The following is a 23,919-nucleotide window of genomic DNA, read 5'->3' on the forward strand; positions in this document are numbered from 1 at the left end:
GTACATCCCTAGAATGGTTCGTAGCGACCAGAGTCCCATGACTGCTCAGGATGAACCTCAGCAAAAGCACATTCTGGAAGGGGGTGGGCAACAGTCTCTTCCTCATTGCCACCACCTCAAGGAAAACATGGGGTGGCAGTAAGTCTCCGGGTGTGTAGGAAGGATCTGACGAGGAGCGCCTTTAATTATACCATCAGCCAAGCTACGTCTTGGTGCTTGTTTGAAAGTTCTGATGATGAGATGTTTGCCAAATTACTTTGGCAGTCTGCTTAGGGAACTATCCAACAGGATCCACCATTTCCTTTTCCCACAGACCACTGCCTAATGAACTTGTGGTCAAAGGTATTTTTCTACACAAACTTTTTCACGAGGAACAGATGACGTGGCACAGTATAATTGAATAGTGTATTCTGCAGCAACACAGCCAGAACCATCCTTCATAAAGAGACGTGGAATTTCAGCATGTGATGACATTGGTGTTTGCAATAGTTGGATCTACACAGAGCTTGATGCAGCAGCACATGCCAATTTTGGGTACGTTTTCCCCCTTTTATCTGTGCTGCAAAATAATAGGAGAGATGCAGCAGAGGCAAGAGACTTAGAGCTTAATGAGCCATAACAGATTACAGCAGCCCATTCATTATGAAACTTTAGCCTTTAGGAGGCTGCACAGGGAATTGTGTGTTGGTAAAATGGGCATGGAAAATGACAGGTATTTTTGCATCTCTTCTATCAAGTGCAAGGTGTCTGTTGTTATATCTCTGTTGCTTCCTTCTCTTTCCCACGCCCACTGGTATAAACTGCTTCTAAGGTTCCCCTCTGCCCTCGCCCTGCATTCACATCTTTCTCTAGTTTATCTCCTGCCCTATTGAGTTCATTCTGTTCCTGAGATTTACCTCCTGCTCCTTTAATCCTGTTCCCACTAAACTGCTGACCACCCATCTTTCCATCCTGGCTCCCATGTTAGGTAACATTGTTAACAGTTCTCTCCCTTCAGGTACTGTCTCTTTTAAATCTGTACTCATCAGCCTTCTCATTGCAAAACCAACCCTTTCTCCCTCTGCCTTTGCAAACTACTGCTCTGTCTCCAACCTCAAATTCCTCTTCAAAGTCTTTCAATATGCTTTTGCCTTTCACATTGATGTCCATCTTTCCTGGAACTCCATGTTTGAATCCCTCCAATGAAGTTTCCACCCTGCCACAGTACAAGAGCAGCTCCCTCCCTGTCCTTCTCAACCCGCCTACAATCTTTGACAAAATTGATCTCACCATCTTTGTCCAATGTTTCTCCTCCCTTGCCAGAATATATTCTTATCTAACAAGTCATAGCCAGAGAATCACTTGCAATGGCTTCTCTTCCCATTCTTGTTTTGTTATCTCTAATGTCCCCAAACAATGTAGTCTTGGCTTCACCTATTTCTCATCTATGTGTTGCCCCATGGCATGAGGGATCTGGATCAAGTATATGAATCACACACGGCCAGTATGCAAGTAGAGCAAATAATTAGAAAACCTAATTTAGATGTGTTGTTGTTCATTATAAGGGGAATTGATTTCAAAAGTAGGGAGGTTATGCTTCAGTTGTACAGGATACCAGTGAGACCACATCTGGAATCCTTATTGAAGGATGTAAACATATGAGCAGTCCAGAGACCGTTATAACTAATACCAGGAATGGACAGGTTGTCTTATGAGAAAAGATTGGACAGTCCAGGCTGACATCCACTGTAACTTACAAGAGTAAGAGACAACTGGATTGAAACATACAAGATCCTGAGGTGTCTTGACAGGTTGGATGTGGAGAGGGTGTTTTCTTTTGTGGGAGAATCCAGACCTAGGGGTCACTGTTTAAAAATAAGTGGTTGCCTAATTAACACAGAGACAAGGAGAATTATTTTCTCTCAGTAAAGCTCGACACCACCCAAGACAAAGCAACCTGTTTGATTGGCATCCCACTTACAAAAACATTCACTCCCTTCACCACCGATCAACAGTGGTAGCAGTATGTACCACCTACATGGTGCACTGCTGGAACTCACCAAGGCACCTTAGACAGCACCTTCCTAATCCCCAACTGCTACCAGCTAGGACAAGGGTAACAGACACATGGGTGACCACCACCTGGAAGCTCCCTTCTAAGCCACTCACTATCCTGACTTGGAAATGTATCGCCATTCCTTTACTGTTGCTGCGTAAAATCCTGGAATTCCTCCCTAACAGCACGGTGGGTGTACCTATACTATGTGGGCTGCAGCAGTTCAAGAAGGCAGCTCACCAAGCCACCTTTCGGGTGGGGGGTGGGGGCTTGGGGGGATGCGGGAATTAGGATGAGCCATAAATGCTGACAAAGCCAGCGACACCCATGCCCCATAAATGAATAAATAATAATGACCACCAGACATCTCAAAGCACTTAATCAATGAAATTTTTGATGCGTCATAATGCAGGAAACATGGCGCTAATTTGCAAACAATAAATCTTATAAACAACATTGTGTTGTCCAGATAACCTATTTCTATGATATTAATTGAAGCAAACTCCCACCCCTTCTCTTTTTCCTAATAGTCTACCTGAAAGATAGTACATCCAATAATGCAGCACTGCCACAGTACTGCACTAGAGTGTCAAGCTAGATTTTGTGTTGGATCTCAATCTACACTTCTGACTCAGAGGCAACAGTGATACCAATTAAGCCTTGACTGACAGAGTGAGGTCATGCTGCTAAAATACAGGTCTAACATTAAAATCCTGCCTCACAGGGCATGCAATAGTCTTCAATGAAACAGGTAAAATATTGGCTGGCGTTTTAGCAGCCCACCTGCCACAGGAATCGGAGCAAGCGAGGGGTGGAGTATGAGAAGGTCCCTTGACCTCGGGTGGGATTTTACGGTTTTGGGATGAGCAAGGCCGTAAAATCCCGTCCATCGTGTGCTTTTCCCCTTCAATGCTGCCCTCAAACTAAACAGAAAAACAGATCTGTCCTTGTAAAGAGCCTGCGTTGATCTAACTTTAAACTTTTCTTTTCCACCTTTGAAAAGGATTCATCCATTTTGCAACTCACCCAAACCTAGATAAAGAACTCAATGTGCAGGGATTAAAGTCACAACTCACGTCACACCATTCCCTGCAACAATATATTAGCTCACTGGTTTGCTCATTTGAATTACTCAATTAAGATTTCCAGTGACCAGAAATGTACCCTTCCCAAACATCTCATTAGATAGTTGAAAGTGGACAAAACACATTCTATTTGGTTGAAAAAAAGGTGTTTATGCCAGGACAATAACACACACACACCTCATTAGAATTTTTAGTTTATTAGCTACTCAAAAGACGTACTGAATTCAAAATATTTTATTACTTTGCCAGACACTCAGTATTTTGCACATCTAGATGTTGAAACTCTTTCCCCTGTCTCATATTTAACTGCTAAACAAAAAAAAACAGCAGTTGGAATAGGACAATACAAATAGTTTCCAGACTTACAGGAAGAATCCACACCACCCACCCTTCACCCTTACTTTGCATATAGAATAAGGTCAAAATTGGCACAGCTGAGAAAGAAAACAACTACACAAGCTGGGTAGAACACAGTTAGATTAACGCCTAAAGAATGTGAGACACATTGCATTTTACCGATACATGTAGGTATAACTTTATAGTTTCTAGGAACAGCTGATATATATTTCAATTGTTCTGGTGCAGTGCTGAAATAACATTTTGGATTGCAACCGGTCCTAAAATTGTTTACTTGGCAGGGTTGCATATTTTAAACCATTTTTGAAAATTGATTTCTTCCAAAACAAAATAATGGTTTGACATAGCTTTAAGGCATTTGCAAAAGCATTTACATTGCAACAACAATACATAGGATATGTTTTATTTCACAACTGGAAGTTGCAAATTTAACAATTTTATTTAAGACCCATGTTAGACATAAATATATACTTTAGACAATATTTTTAAAAACATTGCTATAAAATGTACAAGAACTATAATCAACATAAATCTCTGAATATACTCCAATATAGTTATCACTTTAAAAATACACGTGCATTATGAATGATACCAAAGTTGTGAATTAGAGTAAGGCATCCTTGATGTTTTAGGCAGTAGATTTAAAGTAGAAAATACTTTTGTCAGTCTTAACTCTGCAGAGCCTTAATTTGCTATATTTTAATTACATTGTTAGGAACTGTGCACTGGTCAATAATGTGCATGTTCCATTTATCAAAATATTTTAGGCAAACAAGATTGATTGCACAGATTCTCATGTTAAATAGTTTTCTTTCATATTAACTGAAATCTATACAAGTGGCTAGTTTTAATTCAAAAGTGACACTTTCATTTGCTCAGTTTCTTCAGATCATCTAGTAGTCTTTTGGGGGTAAGAATATGAGTTGACCCTGAGGGACAAATATACAAGTTAATTTTGGCAACATGCAATGGCACATGATACATTATTTCTATGTACTTTGGTTTAAAATTTGATTATTCTTCACCCAATCCCACATTAGTTTCTCACTCTTGCACAGTATTTGCCTTGTACTTTCTTTATGCTTAAATTAGGTCAGAATGGATCAAACATAAGGGTCAAAATCTTACTATTAATACTGGAATAAGCAAAAATGCACAAGGTTAAGTTAGTGATCTTAAAATAACTTACCAACAATTACTTCACAAAACTTGCTGGTCCGAGAAACTTCATATGCACAGCGTATCTCCGAGTAAGTTATACCCCCTATTATGAATACTATTAGTTTAACACCTCTGCGGTCATCTTGAAGGTTGCTTTTGTTCCCCTGACGAGCACTAAGTTGGGAGAATATATTTAGTTACCATCAGACAGGTTATGTGATTTTCTTTTTGTCTAAACCTAACAGTTTGAAGAAATTAGCAAGTTCATATAGAAACAGGAGAAAACAGAAATGGTGTTCAATCCTTGATAGAGAAAAAATGCATAGATACGGGGAAAAAGTGGGGGAGTGGAATTAATTGGATTGCTCTTTGGAACAGCAGGTGCTGCAAACTGGATGGGCTGAATGGCTTACGATTCTGGAGAATAGCATTCTATTTGCAGAATACTTGTAGGTACTCATTATTAAATACCCATTGTCCCATGGATGTTATGCAACTCCAGAACACACATTTCTCCTTTAACAGGAAAAAGACATCTATTTGGATTTTTCTTAGGCAACTTCAACAAAAGATGGAAATTCAATATCAGGACATTACAAATGGCAATGTGAATAAAAAATGTCCAACTTCATTAAGAGACCATGCAATCAACTCCTTGGTAATAAGCTCAACACTATACTTTTGGAACATTTCCACCCCAGCCCATTACAACCTATGGACACGTTCTGTCAATGATAATCACAAAACAGTAACACTTCAACACTCCATCTAAAATAGAGAGTTTTATTTTATTTGCATATTAATTACTGAATCGCAAATTTTCACCTTACAGTCCAAAAATATCTGTCCAAGGTTTTATTCCGAAGTTTGAATTCTCCTTTTATTAAAATGATGTCTAACTAAATCACCATAACTATGTTAAAATATTAAGCACCTATAGGCACATCTGAAACAATAACATATAATCTAATTAAATAGCTTGGACAAGAAAACATTTTAGAACATTTTTTTTGTACTAAAGCTAGTTACCAAAAGGTTTAAACTGACATTTAAAGGAATGCTTGACAAATTTATGATCAACAATTTGCCTGCCCTTTCAGATATTTTTGCTGAAAAAGATTTGTAGTTAAAGAAAGTTCGTACCTTACAGCTCCTGAGCCATTCCAAGCAGCACTGCAGCCTGAGCAATGAGGCCATTCCTGGGAATCAAGCTTGTTTGCAATGGAATCCTGTACCAAAGACAACAATTCAGATGCAAGAATGATAAGTCTTCAGTGCTCTTACATTCCAAACAGAGAGCAATGCGTGTAATAAAAGCAACTGGAAAGGCTATAGTAACAACTAGGACTGCTATCTGAAATGTACGCATGCAACCTTACCTTGAATTAATGACTGAAAACTAGCGAAGGACTAGGAGTAGCTCCATTTTACCTGCAGTGCCCATTTGTTAGCCAGGACAGCTCTTCATCTAATTTCCTTTGCCTTTCCCTTTAAAACCCTTACTTCTCAAAGGAAAGCTTCTATATCCTTTTCAAATACTATTGTGTATTCTGCATCTATAATCGTTTGCTTAGTGCGCTCCACATTTTCACAATGTTTGTCTGACTTTCTTTTCATCCGGATTTACTTTTAATCAGCTCTGTTCTCTGTTTAAGGTCCCACTCCCTTGTATCAGAAGCCAGAGTGATTTCCCACCTGGTTAGTCAATTTCTTTTCAGTTCAAACAACCCAGTAAGATCACTGTGTAATCTCCTCTTTTCCAGACAGTTTAACACAGATCCCATTGAACTGGTGAATCAATACTCGATTCCCTCCAGACTAGCACAAAAATATCAACTGAAGAAGAAAATGCTGTGTTTATAAGATAAACTTTACGTATCTGATTCTGTTGGTATCGCCTTTGGACCTTAGAGGTGCCATTCTTGCAGCTGAGCAAGAAAATCAAAACTATTACAAATTCAATCTGGCACCAAGTCACAAGTAATAGTATTACTGCAGCAATCTTCTGGAAAATTCCATGTCTATATGAAAATGATTTGTGGTAGCTGATTCCAGACAGACTAAAAAACTGAAGGGCAATTTCTCCCCTCAGGTATTAACTCTCACGGCTTTTGTAATCATTGAGTTGATAAGAAGACCAGTCTGTTTTTGGTCCTACTCAGACCAATCTGGGATCTTCTAAATAATTTGCAGATGAGTTATAAAGTCTCATCCTTGGTGTCCATCCCACCTTTGAGAAATATAGGCAACCCACACCAAAACTGGACAGTCGAATCCAAAACCAGGAAGAAAGCAACTTTATCAGCAATATGCACATGTATATAGTTCCTATTTAAGTCATCGTCTAAGACATTGTTCTAATGTCTTATGTTAATTAGAGCATACAATGGGGACTTCTTAGATATGATCAATACATTTATTATGACACTGAACAGATTAAATCCACTCTCAGGGTATGAATCACATCCCTTTAGCTGGGCATGGTGATTCTGCCACACTCCACCCCACTCCCAGCTATATAAAAACAACAGGGAAAAACCTGCCTCTGCATGGCCTGGAAGTCCCAAGCTAATTTTAGGGCTGTTAAATGGGTCCCCGCCTGGAAGGGACGTCTCACCTCAGAGCTGTTGGCCATTTCACTGGCTGGCAGCTCTCCAGTCTCAGCAGCGTCACAGAGAGCAGTGGCCACTGATGGAACTGGAGGCAATCTCCAACAAAGAGCATCAGTGGAGCTGGATAACAAGTTGAGTTGGGAGGAGGGGTTGTGGGTGCAGTTTCACCAGGACCAGTGTGGCAGCCTCTGGCAAGGGTGGGAGTCAGGAGTGGCCATGAGGAGGCTGGAGAGACAAGCAAGAGCATGGAGCACCATGGAGTTAGCCTAACACCATCCCCCAACAAAGCCACCTGGACTCACTTGGCAGTCTTATCACATAGCAGCAGCAGTGGGAGAAGGCCCTTAGATGGCCACTTAAGGGCTTCAAATGGATGTAAAGTTTGCCTGTTAAAAAAAAATATAGGACTGTTCTAATGGTTCAGTAGAACTGTCTTTCAGACCAGAAAGCTCCCACTGTCTGGCTGACTTAGCCAATTCCTGTTAGGGAAGCAATATATATGTTACAGTTGGGCTCAAAGTTTTCTGGCCAGGGAGAGAAGCAGCAGCATTCATCACAGCTCCTGTTTCTTAATCACTGTCCAGTGAACACAACTGGCAAATGGTCACCAGGTGAGAATCAGTCTGAGCTGTGAAGACCCCACAGTCCCCTAACACTACCTTGACTTGCACTTAGTTCCTTCCTTAGCATCCATTTTCGTAGTACCTGGTCACATTTCTCAGAATATCCTGAAATGTTTAATATACTTTAAACAGTAGTTCACCGAATATAGGTCAGCATGACAGCTTTTTCCCCACTCATCAACAATAGGCAAACAACAAATGAGCTGAATGACTGTCTTGATTATGTTGATTTAGGGAATAGCATAGGTCAGAGTTAGCTTCCTGCTCTTCCTTGAATAGTGGTTCAGGATTAACATCCATTCAGACAGGGAGCTTGGACCTTGGTTTTATTGAAGGATAGCAGCTTTTTTTAAAAAAAAAGGCAAGACGCCTACAGTTCTGCCCAGGGGCAGTGATCTAGGCCAGGAGTGAAGCTCAACCCCCATCCAAACCAATCCATAAGAAAGAAATCCTCCGGTGACAGAATCTAATTGCATGCATAAAATAATAACATATGCCACAAGTGACATGGTAGATCCTCAAAATATTCATTACTTCTCTCATAAGTTATCTTTCAAGCATGCTAAGTTGCCAAAAAGACCTGGCTGCAATTTTGAAGATACAAAAAATCTATGATAATGTATTTTCATATGAAGCGCTTCAGAAAGTTTCAGTTAACTCCATTTCAGTGTGCGTGCCACCCCAATGCTTAATGACATTAATCTGCGAATTGCATCAAAGCCCTTTTAGAAATTGCATTCAACTGTGTCATTTCAGAAGCTGAAAGATAATCACCTATCAAAGATTATCAATTTTATTTCCTGTTATTATTTTCCAAAATTGCAATTGCACTGATCAAAGTGAAATGAGTGACAGATCGAGTCTACAGTAAGCTTTATTTCAGGACTACATGGCTTAAATTTCAAGGTGTAATTTACATAAGGTCAAATTTTTACCACCAATGCAATATTTTGGAAGGACTTAACGAGAATGGTAACTTTGAAATGTCAAAACAACTGCGTTTGGTAGTTAATTATATGATGTCCCTTGATTTCTAATGGAAAACTTGATGATCGAGGACATAGAGACCAGATACATGCTCCAAAAGACAGAAGGATTACCAATCACTTCATGGCTTGTTACAAAGCCAAACAAAGCCAGGACTACTTTCTTGGCCAAGGAATTGTGTGTGGCTCAAATGGAGAACAAGAGAATAGAGATTAGAGTGCACATTTTAAAAAAAATACGTGAGGCAAGAGAGCCAAATCCTTGTGGAACCATTGTTAACGTCTGTCTTTCCAAGTAAATCCACTAACCTACCATCTCTTTTCTACAACCAGATTAGCACAAGAGACATTCATTCTCAAGCCACTACCAGGCAAAAGATTGGGTCATAATTTGGCCAAATATTCTCCTACAATAAGCTGTCAGAAGGACAAGTAATTCAATTGCAGGAAATAGGGTATAATTGTCATGCCTGTCCCCATTTTAGTATCCAGTTCTGGAATTATGTTTTTGGGATCAGAGATTCCAAGCAAGAGATAAAACTGAATTTACTCTCTTGTAATATGCCCAATACACATTTTCTTTCTTGGAATTCACTCACATTTATCCCATCCTTAAGAAAAGTGACAGGTTATATGGGTGGACAACATGTTGGCAAGATGGAGTATATCATGGGGGTGGTTGGGGGATCCCAGTGAAAGCCTAACTGCACTGTTGGTACTGGAGAGCTGCTGAACGCTGAATGGCAGCAAATTTTTTAAGGGCATAGTTCTAACCTGCTCAGGGCTTAGTTGAACGGGAGGCCCAATGTTATCCAGGACTGCCTTGAAAAGTGTTCAACACAGGCTTCCCATCAGTTTTGCAGTCGGTAGATGTGAACCCGGCAAGAACATTTTTCTTTCCTGGAAGACTTTGCTACATGTCTGGGGCTCCAGGCTAAGATACGGAGCAGAATTTGATGCTTGACACGTGACTTCTCTTTGCTACTTCCAACCTGCTTCTCTCTCTATTGCAACCATTCCTGCCTCTAGTTTATTGATGATGAACTTAATCAGCCAATCAACATGAAAGGCCCAATCCAGTCAGAGCTACGTTGCATTCTCCATTGAAGGGAATAAGAGAACACAGTCTTAAGTGCTGACACAAAATTTTAAGAACCTGTGGGAGGGCGCAGGAAGAAAGAGCAAATAAACAACTTCTATGTACATTCAAACAATAAAAAGTCCTAAGGCACTTCATTGGAGCGTTATAAAACGAAGGATGACACTGAGCCACATGAAGAGATATTGGGTTAGAAAGATGAACAAAAGTTTGGCCAGGTAGGGAGAAAAATGGGATAAAGAGGCAGAGATAAAGGGCATTCCAGAGCTTAAAGCCCTAGGCAGCTGAAGCCACAGCCACCGAAGTTCAGTGAGGTCAAGAGGCTGGAATTAGAGAAGCACGGATATCTCAGAGGATTGTGGAGCTGAAGGAGACTGCAGAGATATGGAGGGGTGAGGCCATGCAGGGATTTGAAAACATGAATGAGAATTTTGAAATCAAGCCATTGCTTGACCAGAGGCCAATATAGGTCAGCGAGCCCAGGTAATAATAGGTCAGGAAATATTGAATTATAAAAAGGAAAGAAAATATTTTAATGTCTGCAAAATTAGTAGAAATTAATATAATTACTGACTTATATTGTAAGTATAGGATTTCAAAACAGAGCATGCTAATTGAAGAAAACGTAACCTGTAACTGCTTCACTACACCCAGAAAGCTATTTGTAATAATAATGTTTGCAAGCAAATTCTGCTGCATTTGTAAATAAAATAAAAATGAAGTTGGTGAAAAACTAATTCTCAAATGGTGCATCGTTAAGTTATATAAACATTTATATCCAACTGAGTTCAATGCTATAAAACATTACAATACACTCAAAGAAAAAAAATCATGCATCTATACTTTGACTAATATTACCTCCATGATATCTTTAATGAATGGAGTCCACCTAGAAAGCTGATAGCTCTCTTCATCACTGCGATCTTTCCGTGAAGGTTTACGGTGCTGGGCGTTCGACTGAAAATGTACATGCATTAGAAGTACAGCAGTTTAAACAAATTTTAATAGCATCACAAGATTTTTTTAAATTGTAGACCATTTTTAAACATGCCAATATTAAACATTTCAGTTAAAATAGTTATTGGCACATCAGTGAAAAAGAGAAACTAGTAAAAAGATGGAAGAATGTTAATGGCAACAAAATGCATTTGTTAATTTAAAGTTGTCCATCAAAACATTAACTTTCATCATAGAAATCATCATAGAAACCCTACAGTGCAGAAAGAGGCCATTCGGCCCATCGAGTCTGCACCGACCACGATCCCACCCAGGCCCTATCCCCATATCCCTACGTATTTTACCCGCTAATCCCTCTAACCTACGCATCCCGGGACACTAAGGGGCAATTTAGCATGGCCAATTAACCTAACCCGCACATCTTTGGACTTTGGACTGTGGGAGGAAACCGGAGCACCCGGAGGAAACCCACGCAGACATGGGGAGAATGTGCAAACTCCACACAGACAGTGACCCAAGCCGGGAATCGAACCCAGGTCCCTGGAGCTGTGAAGCAGCAGTGCTAACCACTGTGCTACCGTGCCGCCCCTTCAAGACAAGAAAACAGTTCTATCGGTTTTTTTAAAAAATTACAGTAGTGACAGGACATTTTTGATTTGATTTGACTTATTTGACTGAAGTCCAACTAAGACAAAACATAGAAATATGAAGCAATTTAAAAACTGTACTGATAGTTTAACTTACAGCGAGGATGGGAACATCAAGATATTTCCAATTTTCAATGATGTCACGGTCATCTATAACCTTACCATGCTGGATAAGCTTGCTAAGATTCTCTTCTGTAGTACCTTTAACAGAAAACAAAAGCACAATCAGGAAAAGCACAGTGGATACTTTATGATTTTTAAAACATTATTGGTGGTGTCAATTTTTAAAAATATACTACGCAGTACCAGTGATCATCTAATATTAGAATCCCATAAATCTTATTTTCCAAACACATGGGGTGGGCTTTTCCGGCCGCACTCGCCCCAAAACTGGAGAATCCCGCCCAAGGTCAATAGACCTTTGCGTGGTCCGCCCCCCGCCTGCTACGCTTCCCGCCATGATCTATATTACATTCACTACTTTTCCAACGTCCAACTGTGTAATAAGTTTGAATATACATGATAAACCACGAAAAAGGTTTTAGTACATGCCTAGCCAAGCTGCTAGATAGATACAGGAACATTATTTCAGAGCATAAGCAGCTGTTGGAAGTTCTGGAAAAGGATTGAGGAAGGAGTAAGAAGGGATTGACAACTTTCATAAAAATAGCCTTAACCTTTATTCTGCAGCAAAACAAATTAATTCAGGCTCTTAGTTAACACACTAAAAATATCACTTTGCTTAACTCAATAGGGTAAAAGGAATAGGATATGGTACACACACAATTTACTTGGTATTCCAGACATGTAAAAATGGGAAAGTCTACTGAAATTTGGAACTTTAATGATCCAGGACTCAAATCACAAGAACCAGAGCGTGAAAGCTGAAGACCTTGTCACATAGTTTTAGTGGTATTCTCTAAACATTCCACTATCAGATGCTTCAAAACAGAGCCATATTCATCAAATATTGCAAGATCACACTATTATTGTATTAACTTTGCGTCAGGTTCAAACCTGTTTACAAACGTCATTTCAGTAAATGTGCAACGTGACTACACATATTTAAATGAAAATCATAAAGGGCTAAGGTCATTTATAATCACAAAATCATTGAATCCCTATAGTGCAGAAGGAGGCCATTTAGCCCACTGAGTCTGCACTGACCCTCTCTGACAAAGTACCTTACCCAAGCCCTTTCCCCCACCCTATTCCCGTAACCACACTCATTTACCATGGCTAATCCATCTAACCTACACATCGTCGGACTGAGGGGGGAAACTGGAACACCCAGAGGAAATCCAATTTACACCTTCTTTGTGTGTCTGGCTATAAACTACAATAAATCACTAACACCTTGTACTTCTAGATTTGTGAGATTTCTACATTTAAGTAGATTAATAAAATAATTCTTGTGTATCTCAGGCAAAGTCTATCTTTTTTTAAAAATCAGCAGTGAAAAATCTACAGGAAATCCTGTGCCTCACTGGGGGAAAATAACTCTAAAATGGCACAGGAAAACAAAGCTCAAGAGAGCTGATGGAAACTTCACGTCTGTCTCAATACAAAACACAGAACACAAAATGGAATGTCCAAACCTTCCCTTCCCTACTTAATTTTAAGTGCTGTTTGTGTTGATTCCTGTTAGATCCCTTCTTAAGGAATGTTTCTTGCCAGACCAAGAGAAGTTCAGGCTGCATTGTAAATTTGTTGCATTTTATTCCACTAAGATTGGAGCTTTAATTAAAACTACGTTTAAAAAGTATTATAGCAGCAGTTGCCATGAACAATTAATTAAATCACTGTGCCACAAATTATATCATTGCATTTGCTTCATGTCAAACTGGCGAATTCTGCCCTTTGAATAAGGCTTATTGGTGCCATTGAAACAAAACCACATACAAATGTATTTTAACTTGTAAAAAACTATGAATTTTTCACATCATTAGATTCAGATGAAATAATCAAAATGAGCACCAGACAGTGAATAAATGTCATGCTTACTGTACCATTTACATGGAAGATATAGAGTAAGATGATCCTTAATTTGTCATAATTGTTGATTGATTTATCCAGCATAATAGGCAGAATGATTCTCATGGGGTCCTTAATTTTTTGCCTTTGTGCATCAGTTCCAATGGCTAGGTCCTTAAGAAAAGAGAAATTTACTTAACTGTGGAAGTCAATGCACAATAAATCATTGAACCAGTCACTTATTTTAATAATTTATGCCAAAAACATGTTTCAAACTTTTAACTGACCAAAACAAAACAATTATGCTGAACTACAATTTACTTTGCAATATTGTGAAATCCAGTGAATGGAAGCTCAAAGAATACTGTTTACCTGTTCAGCCTTGCATAGTTTTTCTACTGTCCCATTGAAAAAATTCATACAGTCTTCGGCTAAACTCAGGTGGACGGTTTGCTACAGTGGTGGGGGGAAAGACACAAGTTAAAGAAAACACCTTCAATCAAAATCAGATTTAAACAAAAGCCCCAGTAAATTACACTCCAAATTTCACACTCAGATGTTATGGAGAACTGTTCCTTTCACTGTACAGTGAGCTATCCTACAGAGGACCCAGCTATTTTTTTTTATCCTTTGTGCCGTTTAATTAACTGGACAATGGATAACACTGCAGTGCATTAGACATTTGCATGCAATAGGAATGCCAATTCTCTTAACATGTACACATGACAAGTGCAGACAGCTTGCTAGGATTTACATTCCTAGTATAACAGCCCATGCCTTCATCGTGTTGCCATAATTTCACCTGCAACTTCACCTCCCCTGGAACCCAGAATCCTGGAAAACCACCACTTTGACCTTGGCTATTGTCTCCCAATCCCTGGTGTCTGATTGTAAAGCATTTGGGATATTTCACTAAAAACAATGCAAATTGCTCCCTCCCCCCCTTCCCCCCGCCCAATATATACACAGGGAAAGATTAATTATTTTCAGTCTCCTGCTACTTTCGAATAAGATTATTCTACATATAGATATATGCTGCAAGTAAAATTACAGCATGAATTGAAGGCATTACACACTTAACAAGGAATTAAAAGCTGATAATGGATACCAACATTGAGGAAATATTCAGTGCAAATAGATTCACTACCTCTCAAACATTAGCCGGAACTCTACCATCTCGCCTGCCATAGAACCGGCGTGGACAAGGGTCCGACAATGGAAATGTTGTAAAATGCCACCCATTATCTCGGTATAATATATTGCAAAAGACAATTAATTGAAATCAACTTTTAAAGCAAATACCTTGGTCTTTTGCTTTCGGTAGTTAGGCAACTTTTTCATCAACTGGGATAAAGAGCTTAGGGTGTGCTGGAAGAGAAAAACAGTTCCAGAAAAAAATCAAAAGCAAGAATTATGAAATGAGGTTTAATTTGAGGACTAGAAACTATAGACATCCACATTCAGTTCAGTTGCTCTACTTTGCATTGTTGCAGTTTTTAGAGGCTTTATGAGAATGCAATTAAGCAGTTGAATAAAAGGATCATTATTTCAAAAGAGAGTTATGGATGAGGACAGCGATTCAGTAATCTTAGTTAATCCATTCATATTAAAGTCCCATTTCAGCATCTAATTTTTTTCTTGATATATTCCAGGATTTTCACTTGCAATTCCATCCCTGTAATATCATCAAATACCCCGGATCTAATTTTTTCCATTCCCTTAGTTATCTTATACAGCACAACGGTCATCTTTCAATGTCCCCTTTCCAGGCTGAAAGCTTTCTCTGGCCTTTCTTTCTCAAGTGTAAACAATGAAGAATCAGTTATGTGGTTATTTCCAGCATTTCAATTTCTCCCTCACGACCTGGCAATCAAGAACTGGACACATTACACAAGATGTATTCTGATCAGAGCACTACAGATCCATTACCTTGCATTCTACAACTGATTGATTGTTACTCTGCATTAATTGGATTTGTTGAGCGTAGACCCCACTAAGATTGTTGGGTCTCTTTCATCCTCATCTTTATTTGTTTCAACTTCACCATTCTCGTTATATCTCTTACTTTCTCTCCTACGTGGAGTACTGTAAGCTTGTTCACATTTTACTAACCTACCACTGGTCACCCCCAGTTAATCATTTTATCCAGATCATTTTGAAATTCCTGCATTGTTCCTCCTACTATAATATCAGTGGGAATTCTCTGGCTGTTCACGCCAGTGGGATCTTTTGGTCCTGCCAAAGGTGCACACCTGCTGTGGGTTTCCCAGTGGTGTGGGGAGCAGTCGATGGGAAATTCCATTGAGAGTGGCAGGACCAGAAGATTCTGCCGCCGAATGGCACGCCGTCTCCCACAGAGAGAAACACACTGCGGGGAGGCCAGAGAATCCTCCCCACCCTCCCACATCATCTGCAAATTGGCCTATTTTCATTGACTACCTGGATTGTAGTTATTTATTGCCCATATACACACATCACTAAGAGCTAGTGCACAGTACAAACTGAAATCAAAAAGACGAATGGAATGTTAGCCTTTATCTGTGGGAATACAAAAATAAGAAAGTGATGTTTCAATTGTATAGAACCTTAATCAGACCCAATCGGGTGTACTTTTTCATTCTGAGCCCCAGACCTCCAGAAAGATATAGCGGCTTTGAACAGGTACAGCACAGATTCACTAGAATGGTATTAAGAGTTAAAGTATGAAGGTAGGCTGCAGAAACTTGCCTTGTACATCTTCGTGTTTAGAAAATTGAGGGGTGACCAAATCGAGGCATTTAAATTGGTAAAGGGATACAGAAACTACTTTTGTTGGTTGGGGGAAATCCAGAACAAGAGGGGATAATTTTAAAATGAGGAGTGGAGACAATGATGGAATCTATAAAAAGTGTTGAGGTATTTCCTTTTGTCTTCTTTGCAGAGAAAGCAGCTAAACCTTTGCTCAGAAAGGGGAGGGATAATGGTTTGGAAATAAATGCAGAAATTGCCAGGATATATAGTCAACCTTCAAGCTTCTTATGTTAACCTTGATCCAGAGATAGCAGGCCTGACCATTCACTTGACTGAATTACAAAGGCTGTAACTGTTTTGCCAGTCGAGTTGGCAATAGTGGCAGCCCATGACAAGCCCTCAGTATCAGTTCTCCTGTCAGTCTAACTCTCTTGGCTGTCTCTGTGTAAAACTTATAGAATGCTCATTATAGCAAATGTGCAGAAATAGAATATGTGCAGAAATAATTACCTTTCCCTCTGCTGCCTGCTGGCTTTTAGAAAGCTCCTTTACCAATTTGGGTATTTTTCTATTAAAAAAAATGGTTAATAGAATGTTTACTTTTTAAGTCAAAATAATTAATGACTAGCATTTGCCCCTGCTCCACCTGGGATTATCTGACTGGGATCACAGAGAGCGTTTTCAGATGTAAATGGTAATAATTTGATTGTCAATTACTAAACAACGACTAAAGGAAGCAACATCTTCATGAAAAAAATACTTCGCTTATATACAAAAAAAGTCTTCACAGCTTTATCTTGAATTTTTAAATAAAGTACTTTTGTGATGGTTAATGTATTTCACATTATTAGCTGTGATTGTGAATTATTGATTGATATCTTTAATCAATACCTAATCATCTTAATCTTCCTTTCCAGGTTACAGTACAACTTCAGCACAATGGTTAACAGGTCCAAGTGAAAAATCTCTGCATACCTTAGCTCAGCAGTTGTCAGGTAGTCTGTACCACAGCAACAATGACAGCTGCTTCAACATTTTGGCAGTGAAAAGTAATTACAAAACTAACTAGAACCAAATTAGTGCAGCTAACTGTGCTGTATGTTAACTCATTAACCAGTCAGTTAAATACCCCAAATTAAAGTGATCTTGAGTGTACACTAACTGCAACATTACATCAGCTGTTTTAGACTTTACAATTTTACAAAAGGTATTAAAGCAGATTTCTCCCCTGCTCAGGCCTCGGGTCACAGTCTGTGTGGAGTTTGCACGTTCTCAGTTTCTCCTCCGGGTGCTCCAGTTTCCTCTCACACTTCAAAGATGTGAGAGTTAGGTTGATTGGCCGTGCTAAATTGACCTTAGTATCAGGGGGATTAGTTGGGTAAATACGTGGGGTTGCAGGAGTAGGGCCTGGATGGGATTGTTGTCAGTGCAAGCTCGATGGGCCAAATGGTAGCAAGATGCCCGGTGAAAACAGGCTCCTTGAATTCTCTTCCTCCAGAGAGACAACTAAGCTCTTGTAGCTGGGATCAAGAGGTTGCAAATGGAGGGAAGAGAGAGGAAGATATTAAACTTCTGTTTTTCTCTTTCTCTCTCCCATAAAGCAAATTGTGCTGTACTACATCATTTTTTGTAGCTGTTTTTAACTGCAAAAGTAATTTTATCTTACTAAACCATTCAGAATATTTACAATCCTTTTCAGTCCACAAAGGAAATCTGCGCCAAGTCCTTCACCAATTGCACATTTCATTTACCCTAACTCTCCCTCAAACTTTTCTTTCCAACTCTTGAGAAAAAGTGTCTACTCTTCCACCTGGCTAACAACAGTAATTGGGAAGTCATGTGTGAACAATCACATGTGATGCTGGAAATCTGAAATAAATACAGAAAATACTGGAAGTTGCAAATGATAGGTAACATCTGTGGAGCGAGACACAGTTAATGGACTGTATTGTCGCAGAGTTGGGGCTCCGGGACCATTAAAAATGGTGGATGTGACTGGATCCAGAGGTCCTGCTCCCATTTCCAGCACGTAAATTTTGCATGTAGGGGTGAGGGGAGGGCTAGAGGTCCTATCATTGAAAACAACTGGCACAAAGTCCCAGAGAACTGAGGCAGACGCTCTAACCAGCTCGAGCACCCAGAGGAAACCCATGCAGACGCAAGGAGAACGTGCAAATTCCACACAGTCACCCGAGGCCGGAATTGATCCTGGGTCCCTGGCACTGTGAGACAGCAGTGCTAACTGTGTCACCGTGCCGCCCATCTAATAATCCAAGTCTGAAAACTCCCTTCAGCAATTTTTTGAAGTTTCAAATTAAACTCGTGAACAAATCGACAATTTTTAAAAATTAATTAATGGAATGTGGGCATTGTTGACTCGGCCAGCATTTATTGCCCTCGTTGTCCTCGAGAAGGTGATGGTGAGCTGCCTTCTTGAACTACAGCAGTCCCTGTAGAATATGAGAAGGGCACCAAAGAGAATGATGTCCTTATGGAAGGGATTACCTGGCACTGAGGGAACGTCAACACAGGTTCACTAAACTGCAGTTTGGTGAGTCACTCCAACACCATCTGTTTCACACAGGCAGCACAAACTGCAAGTAGGGAATAACAGCTGGATGTAGTTTTATTTAACTTGCATCCGCTAGTTATTCTTTCAAGATTATTTGTCCTAAACCACATTTGGTGAATAATATTTTGTTATATGTACTTCCTTCACAAGTTATAAACAGTAAGAGCAGCAAAAGCCTTGTTTAAATTGTGCCTTAGGGCTTGCTGGCCAAAGCTTCAACATATCAAGGCTGGCAACGAGCTCCCAATAGGTAGATATTCAGACCACTTTTGTTTTTTGCAGGCCATGAAGAGAGAAGACATTTGTAATGTTTTAAGCTTTCAAATTTAGAACAGAAGAGGCTTATACGTACTCGACAACTTCGGCAATATGCAAATGTCGCAATTTCACCCAGAGTTCATCATCCTCAGTCAAAAGAGCCTCTTTGGGTGTGGAATCATCCTTTGTTTGATACCTATTAAAATTTCAAACATAACAAATGCAGGATTCAATTTCATTCCTTTCCCATACAATAAAAAATTGTAATTCAGAGAATTCAGAGAACCACACACCCCACAAATCAAACAGCTCCCCCCCCCCCCCCCCCCGCCCCGCGCCCTGTGTCACTGCAGCTGTCCGGTGAGGAGAGAACCAGATTTTGTTCTCATACCCCACATGATCACTTAACTACCAACCTTCATGACCATGAATAAACCTTGTGACCTTATACCTTAAACTCCTTAATTTCTGTACACATTACTCCACAATGCCAAGTCCAAAATTCAGATTAAACCTGACTAACTGAAAAATATGAATATTGACACTCTGTAACTTCACACTGACACAATGGTACATCTCTCTGAGCTAACAGGTACTGTAATCTGGTTTTATTGAAGGGGTTACATTGTGTCGTGGATTTGCCTACTAACAGCAGTAACAAGAATTTAACAAGGCATGATAGGATGCGATCTGCCCAGCAACCTGAAGGAATCTGCCTAGCAACAATAGTAGCCAGCATTCAAAAGATGTGATTTTTCCCAGGAATGAGATTAGCAGGCATCTGGGCAGAACCAGGTGTAAATTGCCCTATTAGTAGGAAACAGATTACCTAGACAACTGAGATCAATGGAGGTATACGCAGGCTAATTCCAAAGTCAAGGAATGCAGACAGCCAAATACACAGAATGAAGAATTAAACAGGAATAGTGGTGTAATTGTCTTCACCCTCAGAAGCAGGCAGGCCAGTTTACATCTAATAGCCGAGTGGCCAGTTCACATCAAACAGCCTAAGAGGCTAGTCCACAACTCTCAACCAGGAGGCTGGGCCTGTAGTCTCAGAGCCAAGACAGTGCACAAATCTTCATGAAGGCAGTTAAAATGTCTTCACTGGAATAGGAAGAGATATGTTTCCCAGATTTGATCCTCAGCCTTGTATTGTGTGGTAACGATAAACTGGATTTAATATATTTATAGATTTATTTAATTTGGATCTCGATTGGGGAGGGGGAAGTCTTCGGGTGTTCAGGGACTCTAGATATACTTTGGACCAAGGGGTAACTTCTACATAAACGGTGTGTGTTTAGTGATTCATATATTTAATTGCTTTGGAACACTGCATTCTTGTTCACGTGTATTTGTCTTTTCATAAATAATCTTTAATAATTGTTATAGGAAGACCAGACTGGTTATTCTCCCTGGGGTTTCAAGTGAGTCCTCACACCATTCCAAAAACAAAACAATACACCACCACATACTGGGGTATCCCTCACAGATAACATCAGCGTGATTTGTGACACAGTGAAACAAGGTTCAATGACAGGGGAATCGCTGAAGAAGAAACCAGAGCCAGCTCCTTTTTGCATTGCACTCTGAAGACAGATGATTGGCTTTAAAATGCTGCAATTCTTTTCCCTATTTTTTCATGATTAAATCTGAGGCAACAAAATTATGTGATCAGGCAAAGCTTTTGAACTGAATTGATGATAAAATAAAATTCCAACCTATGTGCAATATTTTGAAGGTGGCACAAAAGCGATACAACTACCCCAGAGATCATAGTTCAGCGGGAGTCAACACACAGAGAAAATTTGTTGGTCTGGAATTTCTGCAAGTTTTCTACCAAGATGTCTATCCAATCTGTCAGAATTGACTGAAATATAGCAAAGGTTTGTGAAAATTTAAAACATGATTTATGGCCATAACCACTGATGCTAGAGTTTCCGTGACCTTTTACACCACTTCAGAAGTCAATTTGTCTGAAGCGGTCTCCACCCACAAAACTGGCCGTGCCGCCAGGTCGGCAATGCAAGATTCTACAAATTGCGTCTATTCGAGGGTGTTCAATACATTGCACCCAAATTTTGAGCACATAGACATCTGTGGCCACATCAATCCATTGGTGCCGAATTGTAACTGCAGTAAACGGCAGTCAATTGAATCCTCATCAAAGGCCTGCTTCTCATTTTGATGTCACAATCTTTTTAAATTCTGTTTAAACAAGTTCAAATTCATTTATCTCCCCCCTCCCCCCAGAAGAAACCGTGAAAAGTCAAGTCAAACTACTGACTGATCTGTTTCTTCGGCTGCAGCAATAATTTGAGCACATTTTCAGTGCAATATAGTGAATTTCAGTAATCTTAAAGCCATATTTCACTCAATAATAGTCTGAGTGTCTTTTCCCAACTGCAGCTTGCACAGAAATTCCAGGCGGTAATATTTTCCTAACAATTATTTTGTGGTTCCCCCACCCCAACCCCATCAAGACGCTGGTATCAGAACAGTATTGTATTAAAACGGTCCTCCAATTCTTACCTATAAATATCATTTTCAATTGAAACTAGGTCATGTGCCATGGCCTGAAAGGTTAGCTCATGCAATATCGTCGACACTGGATCAAAGCCACGGTCAATTATCAAAAGCTGTGACGGTGTTTTTCCCTGGAATGTTACACAACACAAATTAGTTAACATACAATATAAATGTATAGGCAAGCAAATGCTCATCAAGTAGTCACCAATCTCCCTCACACACTTGAATTTTAAATCACCTTTGTAAAAGACTCATTGGGCAGAATTTTACCGGCATGTCCACCCGAGTTTCATACGATCCAGGCCAGCGAAGAATGCCGTTCTCTGAATCTCGGCCGCCTCCGGAAACAGGGCGGGCGTGCGGGTAAAATTCCAGCCATTATGTGCATCTGCAGTCTAATAACAAACTGAAAGTGTTTAAATTGAATCAGAATTTATTAAGTTCTACATGTTTCCTACCTTTACAATATGTTGCTCATCCATTTTGTAATGTTCTGCCAGTTTTTCTTCGACCAGGTTTGCAAGATATTCTGCATTATTTTCAGTTTCCCTAGATTCAATGACAAAGGCATCAGAAGGGAAGAAAAAGAAAATTCTGATCCAATACATTTTCTTTGTTTTAGTTCTTTCAAATTAAATATGTAGCTATGGAAACATTATGGAGTCACCACTTCACTCAAAAAGACTAGAAACTAATGGTGCAATTCATTCACCAACTTTTCAATCAAGGAGAATAAAGAGCAGATCTACACTCTAAAAATAGCAAAAATGGACCTGTAATCGTTTCCACGCTCATGTCTGTATCGCACTCCAGGATTTTCATCCAAAGTTGCACATAGCGTCGCAATCTTTTCAGCCACCATCTCCATTGTGGCCATCTTATCTGTTGACGCTGGACTATAGATAGAGTTGAATGCATTAGGAATGTCAAAGGTGAACACCTGGTCGAGGACAGAAGGAAAGGAGATATTCATAGGGAAGCCGAATGATTTTGATGTCACATGCACCGTCATCCAAAGGAAGAATGCAAAAAATCAATACATATCCAAAGCTGGGTGTTATATCACACTGCTAAGTGTGACTAGATGGGAATCCAATAAAGTGCTAACAATCAGCATGAGGGGCTCAGTAAATATGATTTGGAGATGTCCCATTCATTTGGAATTAAGGCAATCTGGCACTTCTTTCAAGAAACACAATAAAATCAAAACAGTAATTACAGACCAATTAAGCTTTCATCAATAACTGGCAGAATAGTAACTGGAAGAATAACTGATCATTGGAAACAAATTCAGTGATTACACACACGCACATAGCATGCAAGTGGCATCCAGCACAGTTTCAGAAGTAGCATTCCCTGGTCTAAGGTTTTGATATACTTTCTTCTTCTTAAAACTAGATTTTTTTGGCTTCCATATTTTTGATTTTCTCAAAGGCGAGTCCCAGCTTTTGATGTGGAAGTATTTTCACTAATCCCAATATCCAGGTAAACATTAGACAATATGCCTCGGACAATGTACAGGATCTTTATTATTTTAGTTACTGGAGCTGCCTCCAAAGTGGTCTTTCTCATCTGCAAAAGTAGCAGAGCAGCACATCGGACCTTTAGACTCTTGAACTTCAAAAAAAATCACAAGAAACAGGAGCAGGTGAAGACCTCACAGCACATCAAGCCTGCACAGCCATTCATGGCTGATCTTGGGCTTCAACTGCACATTCGAGCCCACTCCTCATAGCTTTTATTCCCTAAGAAACCAAATATCTGTCCAAATATATTCAATGATGGCACATCCATAATCCTCTGAGATAGAGTGAAAGAAATTCTCCTCATCTCAGCCCCAAAATGATAGCTCCCTTATCCTGAGACTTTCCCCTCATTCTAGATTCCCCAACTAAGGGGAATAACATCTCAGTATCTGCTCTGTCAAGGCTTTCCATAATCTTGAATGTTTCAATGAGATCACTTCACATTCTTCCAAGTTCCAGAGAATATAAACCCCCAGTTCCAGGAGAGCTACTGGTTCCCTTTTATCTACCCTACCAATTACATCCTCCAATAAATTTGCCAAACATGATTTTCCTTTTGTAAAATCACGCTGACACGTTCTACTCACACTTTTGTTTCTAAGTTCATTGATAAGACTGCCTTAATACTAGATTTGCCAATGGATATATGAATAAATAACCAAGTATAATCCAATGTAGAAATGATGTCAGTTCTTGGAGTAACAACAGGACATAGTAAGTCAGAAGGAATATGATGCAGTGGCAAGCTTTCCAACAGGAAAACAATCA

The 23,919-nt window shown here is 39.6% G+C and overlaps 1 protein-coding gene across 3 annotated transcripts in view; it reads right to left on the reverse strand.

Annotated features, from left to right (window-relative positions):
- Positions 1 to 3,297: 3,297 nt before the first annotated feature.
- stxbp3 (syntaxin binding protein 3) overlaps positions 3,298 to 23,919 on the reverse strand; it is a 51,763-nt gene continuing 31,141 nt past the window's right edge. For all 3 annotated transcript variants that reach the window (XM_078218202.1, XM_078218204.1, XM_078218203.1), the window contains exons 7-19: positions 22,399 to 22,565; positions 22,084 to 22,174; positions 21,629 to 21,753; positions 19,191 to 19,292; positions 16,777 to 16,834; positions 14,839 to 14,904; positions 13,909 to 13,989; positions 13,572 to 13,710; positions 11,660 to 11,763; positions 10,817 to 10,915; positions 5,782 to 5,867; positions 4,667 to 4,812; positions 3,298 to 4,406 (exon numbers count right to left, since the gene is read on the reverse strand). In XM_078218202.1, coding sequence (XP_078074328.1) covers positions 4,345 to 4,406; positions 4,667 to 4,812; positions 5,782 to 5,867; positions 10,817 to 10,915; positions 11,660 to 11,763; positions 13,572 to 13,710; positions 13,909 to 13,989; positions 14,839 to 14,904; positions 16,777 to 16,834; positions 19,191 to 19,292; positions 21,629 to 21,753; positions 22,084 to 22,174; positions 22,399 to 22,565 — 1,326 coding nt within the window. In that variant the 3' untranslated portion in view covers positions 3,298 to 4,344. The remainder of the gene's footprint in view (positions 4,407 to 4,666; positions 4,813 to 5,781; positions 5,868 to 10,816; positions 10,916 to 11,659; positions 11,764 to 13,571; positions 13,711 to 13,908; positions 13,990 to 14,838; positions 14,905 to 16,776; positions 16,835 to 19,190; positions 19,293 to 21,628; positions 21,754 to 22,083; positions 22,175 to 22,398; positions 22,566 to 23,919) is intronic.

This window comes from Mustelus asterias, chromosome 8, assembly GCF_964213995.1.
Source record: "Mustelus asterias chromosome 8, sMusAst1.hap1.1, whole genome shotgun sequence".
Taxonomy (NCBI): Eukaryota; Metazoa; Chordata; class Chondrichthyes; order Carcharhiniformes; family Triakidae; genus Mustelus; species Mustelus asterias.